This window comes from Notamacropus eugenii, chromosome 4 (assembly GCF_028372415.1).
Source record: "Notamacropus eugenii isolate mMacEug1 chromosome 4, mMacEug1.pri_v2, whole genome shotgun sequence".
In the NCBI taxonomy this organism is placed as follows: Eukaryota; Metazoa; Chordata; class Mammalia; order Diprotodontia; family Macropodidae; genus Notamacropus; species Notamacropus eugenii.
The window spans coordinates 58,607,102-58,619,394 of NC_092875.1; the positions used below are offsets into that span (position 1 = coordinate 58,607,102).

The 12,293-nt window shown below is 38.2% G+C and overlaps 1 protein-coding gene across 1 annotated transcript; it reads right to left on the reverse strand.

Annotated features, from left to right (window-relative positions):
• Positions 1 to 1,114: 1,114 nt before the first annotated feature.
• Positions 1,115 to 10,401, reverse strand: LOC140498145 (olfactory receptor 1f45-like). Its single transcript, XM_072599432.1, has 2 exons — positions 9,938 to 10,401; positions 1,115 to 2,063 (listed from the first exon to the last, which is right to left on the reverse strand). The coding sequence occupies exon 2, from the start codon at positions 2,057 to 2,059 to the stop codon at positions 1,115 to 1,117; it is 945 nt and encodes a 314-aa protein (XP_072455533.1). The 5' UTR covers positions 2,060 to 2,063; positions 9,938 to 10,401.
• Between the last annotated feature and the right edge of the window lie 1,892 nt (positions 10,402 to 12,293).

The following is a 12,293-nucleotide window of genomic DNA, read 5'->3' on the forward strand; positions in this document are numbered from 1 at the left end:
AACTTTAATTGGGTCCTCACTGCTACAAGGCAATCCTTTTATTCACCCTCATTAATTCACTATCCACCCGCTTCTCATCCTTTTCATCCCTTCTCAGACCTCCCAAGGCTCTTTTTCCTGCCACCCTATCAAATGAGAAGCTTGCCTCAAATTTTACTAAAAAAAATTGGTGCCATTCATAAGGATCTCTCTTTTCTCCCCTCCTTGTTACCTCATGTTATCAAGTTGTCTTCTACCTCTATTTCTCCTTTTACTGCTATCTCAAATGAAGAGGTGGCCCTTTGTCTTGACAAAGTCAAAATGCACAAGAAATCCCATTCCTTCCTATCACCATTAGCATATTTCCACTCTAATATCCCCACTATTTTGCTTATCATCAACCTCTTCATGCTAGTAGATCATTCTTTCTTAGTAAGTGCTTAATAAACGCTTATTTTCTGTTGCCTGGAAATTTTTTTTAAAGTTTAATAAAGATTTAAGATGGTACATGCAATATTCCACACCCAAAGTCTCCCATGTATGCAAAGAAGACAGGGCAATATATGTCCCCAAATCTTTCCCATAATTACATGGAATTCAGGTTTTTTTCCTCATGTACATTATTAGTTATTATATATAAATATTATTCTCCTGCTTCTGCTTGCTTTGCTCTGCATTAGTTCCTAAAAGCCATCTGTTTGTCTAAATTCTTTATTGTCAGATTTTCTTAGAGCAGCAGTGTGGCATAGTGAAGAGGGGCAGATCTTGCCAGGTAGGCCTGAGGTCACCTCTTATAGTGGAGACTATTCAGTGCTCCAGGTAAGTAACTCTGTAAATTGCAGAATTTCATTTTATTTAGTTCCACAAATTTTTCCATGTGTAGTTGCCCCTTCATCTCCCAGATGAGGGAACTGAGGCACAGGAGATTATGATTGTTCAGGTAAGAAGTGAGTAGAACCAGAAGAAGAAGCAAAGATCCTATGATCTTCTTATGATGGTACATCACCAGTAGTGTAAGTAGAGAGGGGAGCAACTGACTTCATTTATGACACTTGAGAAGTTTAGTTGAAAACTTTTTAAATCACTGGATTATTGTTTGAGACACAGGAACCCAAACCCAAGAGGATGTCTACAGTCAGAGAGATAGGTTGTCTGGTTTCCTGGTGAAGAGCATGGTCAGGGCTGCTTTCATCTCCTTGTTCCTTAGGCTGTAGATGTAAGGGTTCAGCATAGGAGTGACCACAGTGTACATCACAGCTGATGCTGTGTCCTTTTGGGCCGTGTGGGTAGATGTGGGGTTGAAGTACACTGCAATGATTGTTCCATAGAAGAGACAGACCACAATGAGGTGGGAGCCACAAGTGTTGAAAGATTTCTTTTTCCCATGAGCCAATGGAATCTTCAGGACAGCAACAAAAATGCGTGTGTAGGAGATGAGGATGCCAATAAAACACATAACAGTTGTCAGTCCTCCTATTGTGTAGACCATCAAGTCATTGAGGAAGGTATCAGAACAGGCCAACCTTATCACCACACTGAGGTCACAGAAGAAATGATGGATTTCATTGTGGCCACAGAATGAAAGTCGAGTCAGGAAGATAGTGTGAATCAGGGCATGAATGCAGGCCCAAAACCAGCACACTGCTGCTAGACGGACACAGACTTTTTGGGTCATGATCATGGTATAGTATAATGGGGCACAGATAGCCACATAGCAGTCATAGGCCATGGAGGCAAGAATAATACTGTCTAATCCTGCAAACCAACTGAAGAAGAATGCTTGTGTCAGGCAATTGGTGTAAGAAATTGCTTTATTTCCAGATATGTGATTAACCAACATCTTGGGGACAGCACTGGATGTGAAGCAGATGTCAACAAGGGATAAATTGCTAAGGAAAAAGTACATGGGGGTGTGAAGGTGGGAGTCAGTTCTAATGGCCAGAATGATGAGCAGGTTCCATAGCACTGTGATGAGGTACATAACGAGGAAGAGGAAAAACAGAAGCCTCTCTTGTTCAGGCTGGTTTGAAAGGCCCAGGAGGATGAACTCAGAGATCCTTGATTGATTTCCTCCTTCCATAGTCCTGTTGGGAAGCACATGGGAAAAGGAAATGAAACTAAAGCACCTCTTTAAAGTTGGTCTGAACATTCTCTTATGAACAAAATCAGCAAAGATATAATTGGAAGAGAAATAGAATAGTGGGGAAATAATTGCCTTAAAGAAAACATCACTGCTAATAGTCTGAGATCCAAAACATGTAGGGAATTAGAAGAGATGTATAGTATAAGGGACATTCCCTGATAAACAATGAATCAAAGGAAGGAAACAAATTCTTTTTTAAATACGGACTTTAGAACATGTTCTAAATCATGAATAATGATACTCTCTAGTTTCACCTCATACTCCGAAAATTTGGAGATATGGCAAAAGATATAATTGCTGACTATTGGAAGGATTTGGGGAAGATAGGCATGGGACTTCCCTGTTGACAGAGCTGCAAAGGAATCCAAACATTGTGGTTTAGACTTAGGGAGAGAAAGGGAGAAGAGAATATGAATCTGTTAAGGACCTAGTATTGAGCCAAGACCCACGCTACAAACTCTTCAAATATGTCATTAGATCTTACTTGGAAAAGTGATCTTTTATTTAAAAGGACTAAATAGATAAAGGAGTGATGGATATCTAACAGCATATTTTTTGACAATACACTTATGGGAAGAAATCTAATAACCAGATAAAGGAAATATGGTGCATTCAATTATCATCTCCATACAAATGATTCTCAAACCTATTTACCTGCCTCTAACTTCTTAGCTCTGGGCTTATCTCTCCAATAGACTACCAAAAATCTCATATGTGTCCAAAACTGAATTTATCTGTCCACAAAAAGCTTCCTTTCTTCCCGACTTCCCTTTTACTGTTGAAGATACCACCTTCACAGGCTCCTAACCTGTCATTTTCTACTTTCTTTCACCCCCACCCTAATATCCAATCTTTCTGCAAGTTCTGTTGCTTTTACCTTCATAATATCTCTTATACACCTTCTTCTCTCCTCTGACTTTCCATTACCTTGGTGAAGGCTTTAATCACCTCATACCTTGACTATTGCAAACACTTGCTTGTTGGTTTTCCTAGCTTACATTTCTCTTCACTATAGTTCATCTTTCACTCAGATGTCAAACTAATCTTCCTAAATACCATGTCACTCCCTTATTCAATCAGCTCGAGTAGCTTTCTATCCCCTCTGAGATATCATCTATCTGGTATTCAAGGACCTTCACAGACTGACCCTCTTCCATATTTGCAATCTTCTTACATCATGCTTCCACCAAATACCCTGAGATCCAGTGACGCCAGTTATCTTGCTGTTTCTCACACAAGATGCTCTGTCTCTAATCTGCAGTTACTTCTACTGCTTATCCTCCATTTCATTCTCTCTCTCCTTATTTCCACCTCCTGACTTCCTTGGTTCCTTCAGGTCTTAACGAAAATCCCATCTTCTGCATTAAGCTGTTCCCTATCTGCCCTAATGCATTGCCTTCCCTCTATTGATTACCTACAACTTATCCTTTATTCATATCTTCTTTGGATATAGTTGTTTTCATGTTGTCTTCTCATTATACTGTGAGTTTCTTGAGAGCAGAAACAGTTTTTAAAAAATCTTTCTTTGTATCCCCAGTGCTTAGCACAGTGCCTGATGAATAGTAAATACTTAAAAATTGCTTGTTGGCTGACTAATACTATTTTGCTGAGGATCAATGGAGAGAGAAAGAAAAACAATACTTTGATAGTAATCCACGATAGACTACTTATCAACAAGGAATAAGTATATAAAGGGTTTGGGAAACTGAGTACAAGCCTGATGAAGAGACATGAAAAAATAACAATTATCTACATATGCAGGTGGTCTTTTCCTGCCCAAAGTATAAAAGCCAAATCATTTTTTTTGGTTGCTATAGTAGTAATTTTGGTTTCAAAAATGGGGAGGAAACCATAAGGCTAGGGGGTATATGAGTCTGAACCTGATTATTACCAATGTGGAAAAATTATTTTTAAGGCAGCAATTTAAAGGATGGGACCTTGAAACAACAACCTTGAGAGGATGTGACCACTCTAACTTGAAATTTGTGATAAAGGGCAGTCAAGGTAAATATTATATGATGCTTACTATTGATTTCAGGAAAATAAACTTGAAAGGGTTCAGAAAGAAGGTGGTTTGTATCCCACAGCTTAAAATATTATAGGGTAAGGAGAAGTGGGAAGCTCTCAAGAATGAATATTCTTTAAACACAAGCAGCTGTGATGAGAAAAAGAAGAAATAAATGTCTAAAGAAACTGAAAAAGTTACAAAGGAAGTGCTCTGACCATCACAGATTTCAGAAATATCTTTTCAGAAGATAAAAAAACAAGGGCAAGTAATGGAAGATGATACAGATGTGTGCCCCAGTCCCATGAAAATTGTTATCAGCAGTGCTAGAGACTAGAATAATTTGAGTGTGTGGTGGCATCCAATAATAAATTATGTTGGCTTTAAAGAAGGTAGCAAACACTTAGCTTTGCCCTGCAAGGACTTTAATCTTCAAGGAGCTACAAGAGTAAGTATTTCCCATACCACATGAAGGAGTGCCACTTCTATGTCTGATGAGTTATCCTTGTTCTTCTGGTAGCTATTGAAAAGGAGGGTATTTTGGTTTTTTTGTGGAAGAGTTCAGTTGTTCACAGTCATGTCCAACTCTTGGTGACCCCAAGAGTTGGGGTTTTCTTGAAAAAGATACTAGAGTGGCTGGCTATTTCTTTCTCTACCTCATTTTACAGATGAGGAACTAAAGCAAACAAGATTAAGGGAATTGTCCAGGGTCACACAGCTAGTAAGTGATACTGGATTTGAACTCAGTCCTTCCATACTGTAGGCCTAGATCTCTATTCACCGTGCCACCTAGGTGTCCTCTTCTATCAAAAAATTGAAAAAGAATTTTTGAACTCTTTTTAGAGAAAGAGGAAGATTAAACAAAGAATAGGAAGGCCATTCAGGGTAGGTGGAATAATGAAAATGCCTAGTTGGTTGCTGTCCTCCATTCTTGAAAAGGACTAAAATGATATCACCATTTTGGAGTAGTTACATTATGTCAAACTGTGGCTGATCAGATCTATGAGGCTCAGAAGGCTCTATCACAGTTTGAACAGAAATAGTTCATATGAACATTTGGGGTGGAAATGAAAATGCACAAAAAAGAAAGACTTATGAAATCTTACTTTACTTTTTTTCTGCCAAAATGTATGAATGGTTTTTAGACAAGGAGTGCGTTCAGAAGATGAGAAAAAGAATGTTTAATATGGAGATGAAAGTCAAGGTAAATGAGGGGATGGTGACTGCCCTTAGTGAATTTTCCAGGAGGGGCTTGGATGAACTACATCACAGTGTCCTGAAAGTCCTAGAGAATGTGACTGTTGAGATAATGATCTTTAAGAGTTTGCAGAGAAAGGTAGTGGAGCCACAGAATGGCAGAAGGTGGAATAATGCTGCTGCATATGAACTCAAGTTTACCTGATTCCAGGCCTAGTACTCCATCCATGGCACCATTTTGCTTCCCAGTACTAGGCTAGTGGTTGCCTATCACCATCATCTTTTTTCTTTCCTTGTGAAACTACTGTCTAGACACATCTGTGTTTGTGCAGCTGCTTTTTGGAACAAAGGAGTAGGATTTTACATGAATTACTAGTAAATTCCTAATTTACTAGTAATTTTTTTTAACTACTGGTATTAGTAAGTTACAAATAAATCTTTTTCATTATATTGTATCTTTTTAAGTGTTTTTTTGAAACCTGATTCTGTCATCATCCCATATGCTATTTCTTCAAAATTTCTTGCCATGCCTAAACTTAGAAGCATACCATTTGTGGCACTAGCCAGTGAAAATTCTGAGGTTGGAAGATGGAGGGTCTTGTGTGAAAAATAACAAGGTAGCCACTGTGGCTAGATCACAGAGTATTTATGGGTGATTGAGAAGACAGGAAAGGTAAGAATGCAGAAGATTTTATATTTGAATCTAGCAACAATAAGAAGCCACTGGAGTTTATAAAACTGAGGACTGGGGTAACATGGTCAGACCTATGCTAAAGGAAGATCAATTTGATAGTTAAGTGGAGGATGGATTGGGATGAGGAGAGACATGTAGCAGGGAGACTCAGTTGGACATTTTTAGCCCTTTGCAACTCAGACATTCTAGGTTCCAGGTTACTTTCGAGCTTGAACATTTTGTACTCTAAGATCCCTTCTAGCCTATTTATATACTAAATCCTTTCTGTTTTTGAATTCCAAAATGCTGTTGAATCCTTCCTCCTATAACCCTCCTTCTCCTTCTGCTCCGCATCTTCTTGCTTTTCCTCTTCCTGTGGGACTTTCCCTCTTTTCTCAGCCTTTCCATTTCCAGACTCTCTCCTCCACCTGACTGCCCTAGTTCTAGGGATCTCTAAGTTGGTCCACACAGAGGGTCTCTTCCTTCCATGCTATATCAATGGTCAGTAGCCTTGGCCAGCACTGCCACCAGCCTCCTCTTTAGTGGCCACCATAAGACCAAGGGGATTTCATCCGATGCAGAGGTGGTATTACTTTATGTGGGTGTGGGGAATTCTCACTCTTAGGGATCCTTGAAGATTAAAGTCCTTACAGACTAAAATCCAGTGTTTGCTCCCTTCTTTAAATTCAACATAATCAGTAGAAAGTGCCCGTTCTTAAGTGGAATATGGCTTTAGGATGAGAATATAGGTCATAAACTCTGGAGGACTAGGATTTCTGGTACAGTAAATATAGTTATGGACTTAGAGATAGGAAGACTGAGTTCAAATACTGCCTCAGACATTTACTAGCCATGTATCTCTGGGAAAATCATTTAACATTTCTGAGCCTCAGTTGTTTCCTTTGTAAAATGGGAAATACCATCTATCTTGCAAGTTTGTTGTGAGAATCAAATGAGCTGACATACGTAAAGTGTTTTGTAAACCATAAACTGCAATATAAATTCTTCAACATTTTTTAACTCAGAAAACTTTGTTTAGGAAAAATTGAAGAATTGGAATTTATGTTATTTTGAAGTGGAAGGAATAGCTTTTATTACTAAAAGGAAAAATCAAAGCCATCAGTAGTCATTCCTTTGTTGGGTTCTTTTACATCTGCTTCTAGGGCTATTATTATCGTAGGAATACAAAGTACTCCTATATACTCCTAGAGTACCTAAGTCCTTAAATCTGACTCATATTCTTGAGAACAGCACCCCCATTTGTGAACTCCTGGTGGTGACTGACTATTCAGAACAATAAACAAGTAAGACTCAACTTGAGAGAAAAGTCGTCTATCAATAGAATTTTCTAAATACCAGAAGTTGGAGAAAACATGTTTCGGTCTCACAAGGAGCAGATGCATTAGGAAGCATTGATATTAACTCATACAACACAAGAAATGTGACTGACCATGGGTATAGGTGGAAGAAGAAAATAAAAATTTTCTGTCTCCAGAGTGACAATTTAATTTTTATCTGTTTTAAGGGAACCTTTAAAAGCACTTTTCTTCATTGCATAGTAATACAATAACTCTTGTATTACTGGAATGCCCCCTTTCCCCATTCTAAATCCAAGCAGATTCAGTAGTTTTCAGCAGGTTATGTCAGCACACTGACTTGAACTATTTATTGCCTTCCAATCACAGATCTTTGGTTTTGACAACCTCTACTCTGCTTTGGTCTAACACTTTGATAGTGCAAATGATACCAGAGCCAAATACATTTGTACCTCAACAAAGGTTCATACAGGGGATCAGTGAACCACCATGACTTCTAATGAAGCAAATGGCTTATTCTTGAAAGGCACAATCAATCTTTAATTTCGATTGGTTAACCCAATTGGGGGTCAACCCAAGCTGCAAAGTGCTAGAATATTAACAACTCAAAGCTAAGTAAGTAATTGTTAGTTTCTTTGGACCCACCATTTAGACTAAGTTTAGACTTCCAAGTCCTTATGTTGGGATGGGTCAGAATCTTCCTTATTCAGTACATTTTCTCTGAACTAACAAACTTGAAGGTAAAACAAAACTCAATAAAGTTTAATAGCAAGAGATTTTTTAATTGTAAAATTATTTTTATGATTCCTATAAGGATGCTCCTGAATGCACAACTCTTTAGAATTACATTTTGCTGTTTTCACATTGAAAACTGTGAATATTAACATTAATCTTTATACGTGTACATTTGAATATTTAATCAAAAAGTAGTTTTTGAAACTAATTGTCTTGGTACAGAAGTTTGTCATGTTGCTTTAATTAATGCTATTCAAGAGAACATCTTTTTAGTCAGTTCCACATGTGTGCCCCTTTTGCTGCACAAATGCCTGGCAAAACTCTCATCCAGGCAGAAAAGGGCAGTTGTTGTATAACAATGACTTTGAAATATTGGGCAATGAGGAAAAGCATTTAACTATGTTCAGATTATAACTTCAGGTTTGTGGGCCAAAGTTTGCATGTGTTTTTTTTTTCAAATGTGGAATTCTGCAATTTTGTAAGCTTCATCAGTTGCATATCTGACATACATCAGCTATGTATAGTGCACAATTACATAAATTCTTTATTTATTTTAGCAAGTGCTGTTTAATTTCAATCATTCCTCATGTTGCATTTTTCATCACTCAGCATAATGCTAGTGAAGAGCCTACAGTATATTTGAAAACATATCAAAAGGCTAAACTTTATGAACTTCCATAGAATTAAAGTGGTGTTAAAGTGAAAAGAGACTGCCCTCCTGAGAAGTTCTGTTTGGCAGAACTACTGTTTGATGGTTAGTCAAATGAAATTAATGACGAATTACCAGTTATTATCATAAGATGCACAACTAATGATACTACACTAGGTTTTTTGTACATCTTTATTAAATGTTTCGCGATCTATATATCTATCCGGTGTGGACTAAGACAAGAAGTAGGTATTTAACCTCCATTTAGTAAACATCTCTAATTATCTATCTTGACTCATCTCTCACACACAAGGAATTTGCATCTTTCCAGTGTGTTCCCTAAAAGTATTTCGGAAAACATCTCTATTTGAAGTTATTTCTATGTTTGGTCTGTCAACAGTTTACATGATGCTGTTACTATATGTAGTGGTTTTACTTGATACTTGTCCCCATAATTAATTAAATATTCCTTATTGAAAATTTTCTATCATCTACTTTGTGCAAATCTAGCCAAACACATATGTTGTTAGAGATACTTTGAGAAAGTTGAACATTTTGTCCTAGTGCCCAGAAAATTTTTATCTTGTTGTCACTAAACCTTAATGTTGTTAATATTTTGGAAATAATTCCTTTTTCTCTCAAGCAACACAGAGTATTTCAACTGAATTCCAAAATACTAAAGCAATGTTTAAAGCTAAGTTGTCTGTATGCTGAATATTTCATTCTTATCAAAACCATATACTCTTGAAGGGTGTCAAAAGGGTTCTTAGGATTTTGTTTCCCTAATGGAAGCAAGAACTTTCCTTTACACATCTTTGCTTATGTTTTGTTAATGTCATAAAATGAACTCTCATAACATTATTTACAAAAGAAATATCAAAAGGTATGCTGCATTATGGTTGAAAATAACTAATATGTACTTGAGAAAAATTCATTTTGGAATTTTAATTTTTTATTAGATTTTAGTAGATAAAATATTTTGGGTTTTTTTGGATGAATTATAGAAAGAGATTGCATGGGGAAAGTGTTTTGCACAGCTATCAATGAAGATAAAGGAAAAGATAAAATAAATATAGGACAAATGTCAAAGAAAAAAGATGCATTGCAATTCTGACATTCTGTATTCTCAAGTCCCTTTTTGCAAGAAGTTTCTAAGATTCTATTACTCCTTCACCACATTACTTTCCGTTCATTTTCTCCCTTTAAATGAATGAAAAGTGCCCTCTACAGATTCACCTACTTGGGTGTTTGGTCAGAATATTCTGTTCTGTTCCTGAAGGACCAAGCTCTGATATCTTCCCTGGTGTCCTTCCCATGGATCGATCAGAGAACTAGCCAAATCCATGAACCCTTCCAGGAGAAAGAGAGCTTGAGCGTTTGGCTGAGAGGATATGGGTTGCAGTGAGACTTGTCTGTCCACCAAGAAGGATGAGTGGGTATCACTGTAGGTACTTTTACACAGAGTTCTTGGATCCAAGGCTCCAGTTCCCTGAGGTCCTTGTTAGAGACTAATGTCAAGTAATTGTCCACCTTCCACTCCAGACTCTTTGGGCTCAGCTTCCTGTGGGGAAGAAATTGAGTGAAGTTGGCTAATTTACTTTCACAATACTGTTGAGTTAGGAATACTAAGGACTCCCTGAGTTTCTAGTTCTCCTCCAGGGAAGGGAACTTAGCAGGGAGCAACAGAGCTCAAATGGATTTCAGTTTGCAGGCCACAGGATATCAGAGCAGAGAAGGAACTTAAGACATATAATATAGGTAACCTCCGTATCAGAGGATCCTTTTGGGCACAACACTACATGGTCATGGGCTTAGAGCTTGAAGGGAACTCAGAGACCACATGTCTGGTCTGAATCACTCATTTCAGAACTGAAGAAACTGAATTTGGGGGCAGTTATGTTACTTACCCAAGGTCAAACAGGCAAGCTTCTCATGCTTACAAGCACTCATTTGGAACCATGATCTCTGAGTTCATGATCAGTGAGTTTCCCTCTAAAATATACTTTCTTAAAAAAATAAAAGAAAATACACTTTCTTCCCAAGCCATGTCCATGGTGTGTGGCTGCATTTTATTCTCACTTTTGTAATTCATTCCTCTCACTCAGGGAAACTGAAAATTTCAGCATCCAACACCACTCCATATCAGGAGTAGTGAACCAACTTACCCAGTGATCATTTGGTTCTATGCCCTCATTTTACAGTTGAGGAAATAGAACCCTAGAAGTTAATCGACTTGCCCAAGGTCACATAGCTTGGAGTATTAGAGCTAAATTTCAAACTCAGGTCCTCTGACTCTAAATTCAGTGCTCTTTAGACAGCTTACATAGCAGGGGATAGTCAGTCAATAAATCAAGCAGGCAGGCAGGCAGTGCGCTAAGTTCTTGGGACACAAAGAAAGGCAAAAGGTAGTTTCTGGTCTCAAGGAACTCACAATCTAATGGGATCACAGAGTAGGTCTAGAGTGAGGAAGACATGAATTCAAATCTGATCTCAAATATTCAGCTCTGTGACTGTGGGAAAGTCACTTAAAATCTATCTACCTCACCTTTCTCAACTATAAAATGGGGGTAATAATAGTATCTGCCTCACAAGATTGTTTTGAGCATCAAATTGGATAATAACACAGCTGTGTATGTTTCCTAAGGGAAGGCTGTAAAGGGGGCTTGGTGACCCTTTCATCTCTGCCAATACAAAGCAACTTTCACCCTCTGCTGCATCTCCCAATCTGATCTCCCATCACCTGCAATGAGGAGAGCCACTGTGATGAGGAGTCTTCGGACCTGAGACTCCAGTTCCCTGAGGTCTTTGTTAGAGTTCAACCCCAAGTAATCTCCCAGACTGTGGAACATCAATCTCTTGCTGTGAGCGTCTTCTAAGGGAAGAGGAAGAAGAAAGTTAATGGGGATTCAGATTTTCATTTTCCAGTCATGCCTTCTACATTCCAGAGATTCTGAGCTACTGTAGGTCATCATCCAAACCCCATTCCTCCACCACTTGATTCCTTATTTCCACCTCCCTCAAACCTCCTACCCCAAGAATCAACCAATTCACTCCTTCTACTATGCCCTCCCGAATGTGGGCCCCCTAAGCAAACAAATTTGCATCCACCTTAATATTTTCATTTCTCATTCTTTCTATCTTCTGGCAATCACCAAGACCTTGTTCCCCCCTCATGACACAATTTCCCTGGCTACATCTACTGTCTGCACTTTCACCCATAATCCTAGGTAAATGGTCACTCATGGTAGGGGGTTGTAATATTTTATTCTCCATTGCCACTTTCATGTTGTCACCCTACCTCCAAGTAACCTTTCCTACTCTGAGATCCACAGAATCCACATCTTCCACCAATCAAAATCCTAGTAGCTTTTGTCTACAGATGTCCATACCACTCTCCTTCCTTCCTCAATGAATTCAGTACTGCTTGATAGTTCTTCTCTCCTCTAACTTCTGCCATAATATAACATACATATTAACTTTCTCTAACACACTGACCTACTCATTTCCCTCACCTCCATAACCTACAAATGTACTATCTTCAAGTTTCAGAAACCTGAAATCCACTTATGTGACCATAATCTATTGGCTTTCCACCT

Bases quoted from the DNA above. Each gene is read 5' to 3' on its own strand.
- LOC140498145 (XM_072599432.1), bottom strand. From the start codon at position 2,059: ATGGAAGGAGGAAATCAATCAAGGATCTCTGAGTTCATCCTCCTGGGC.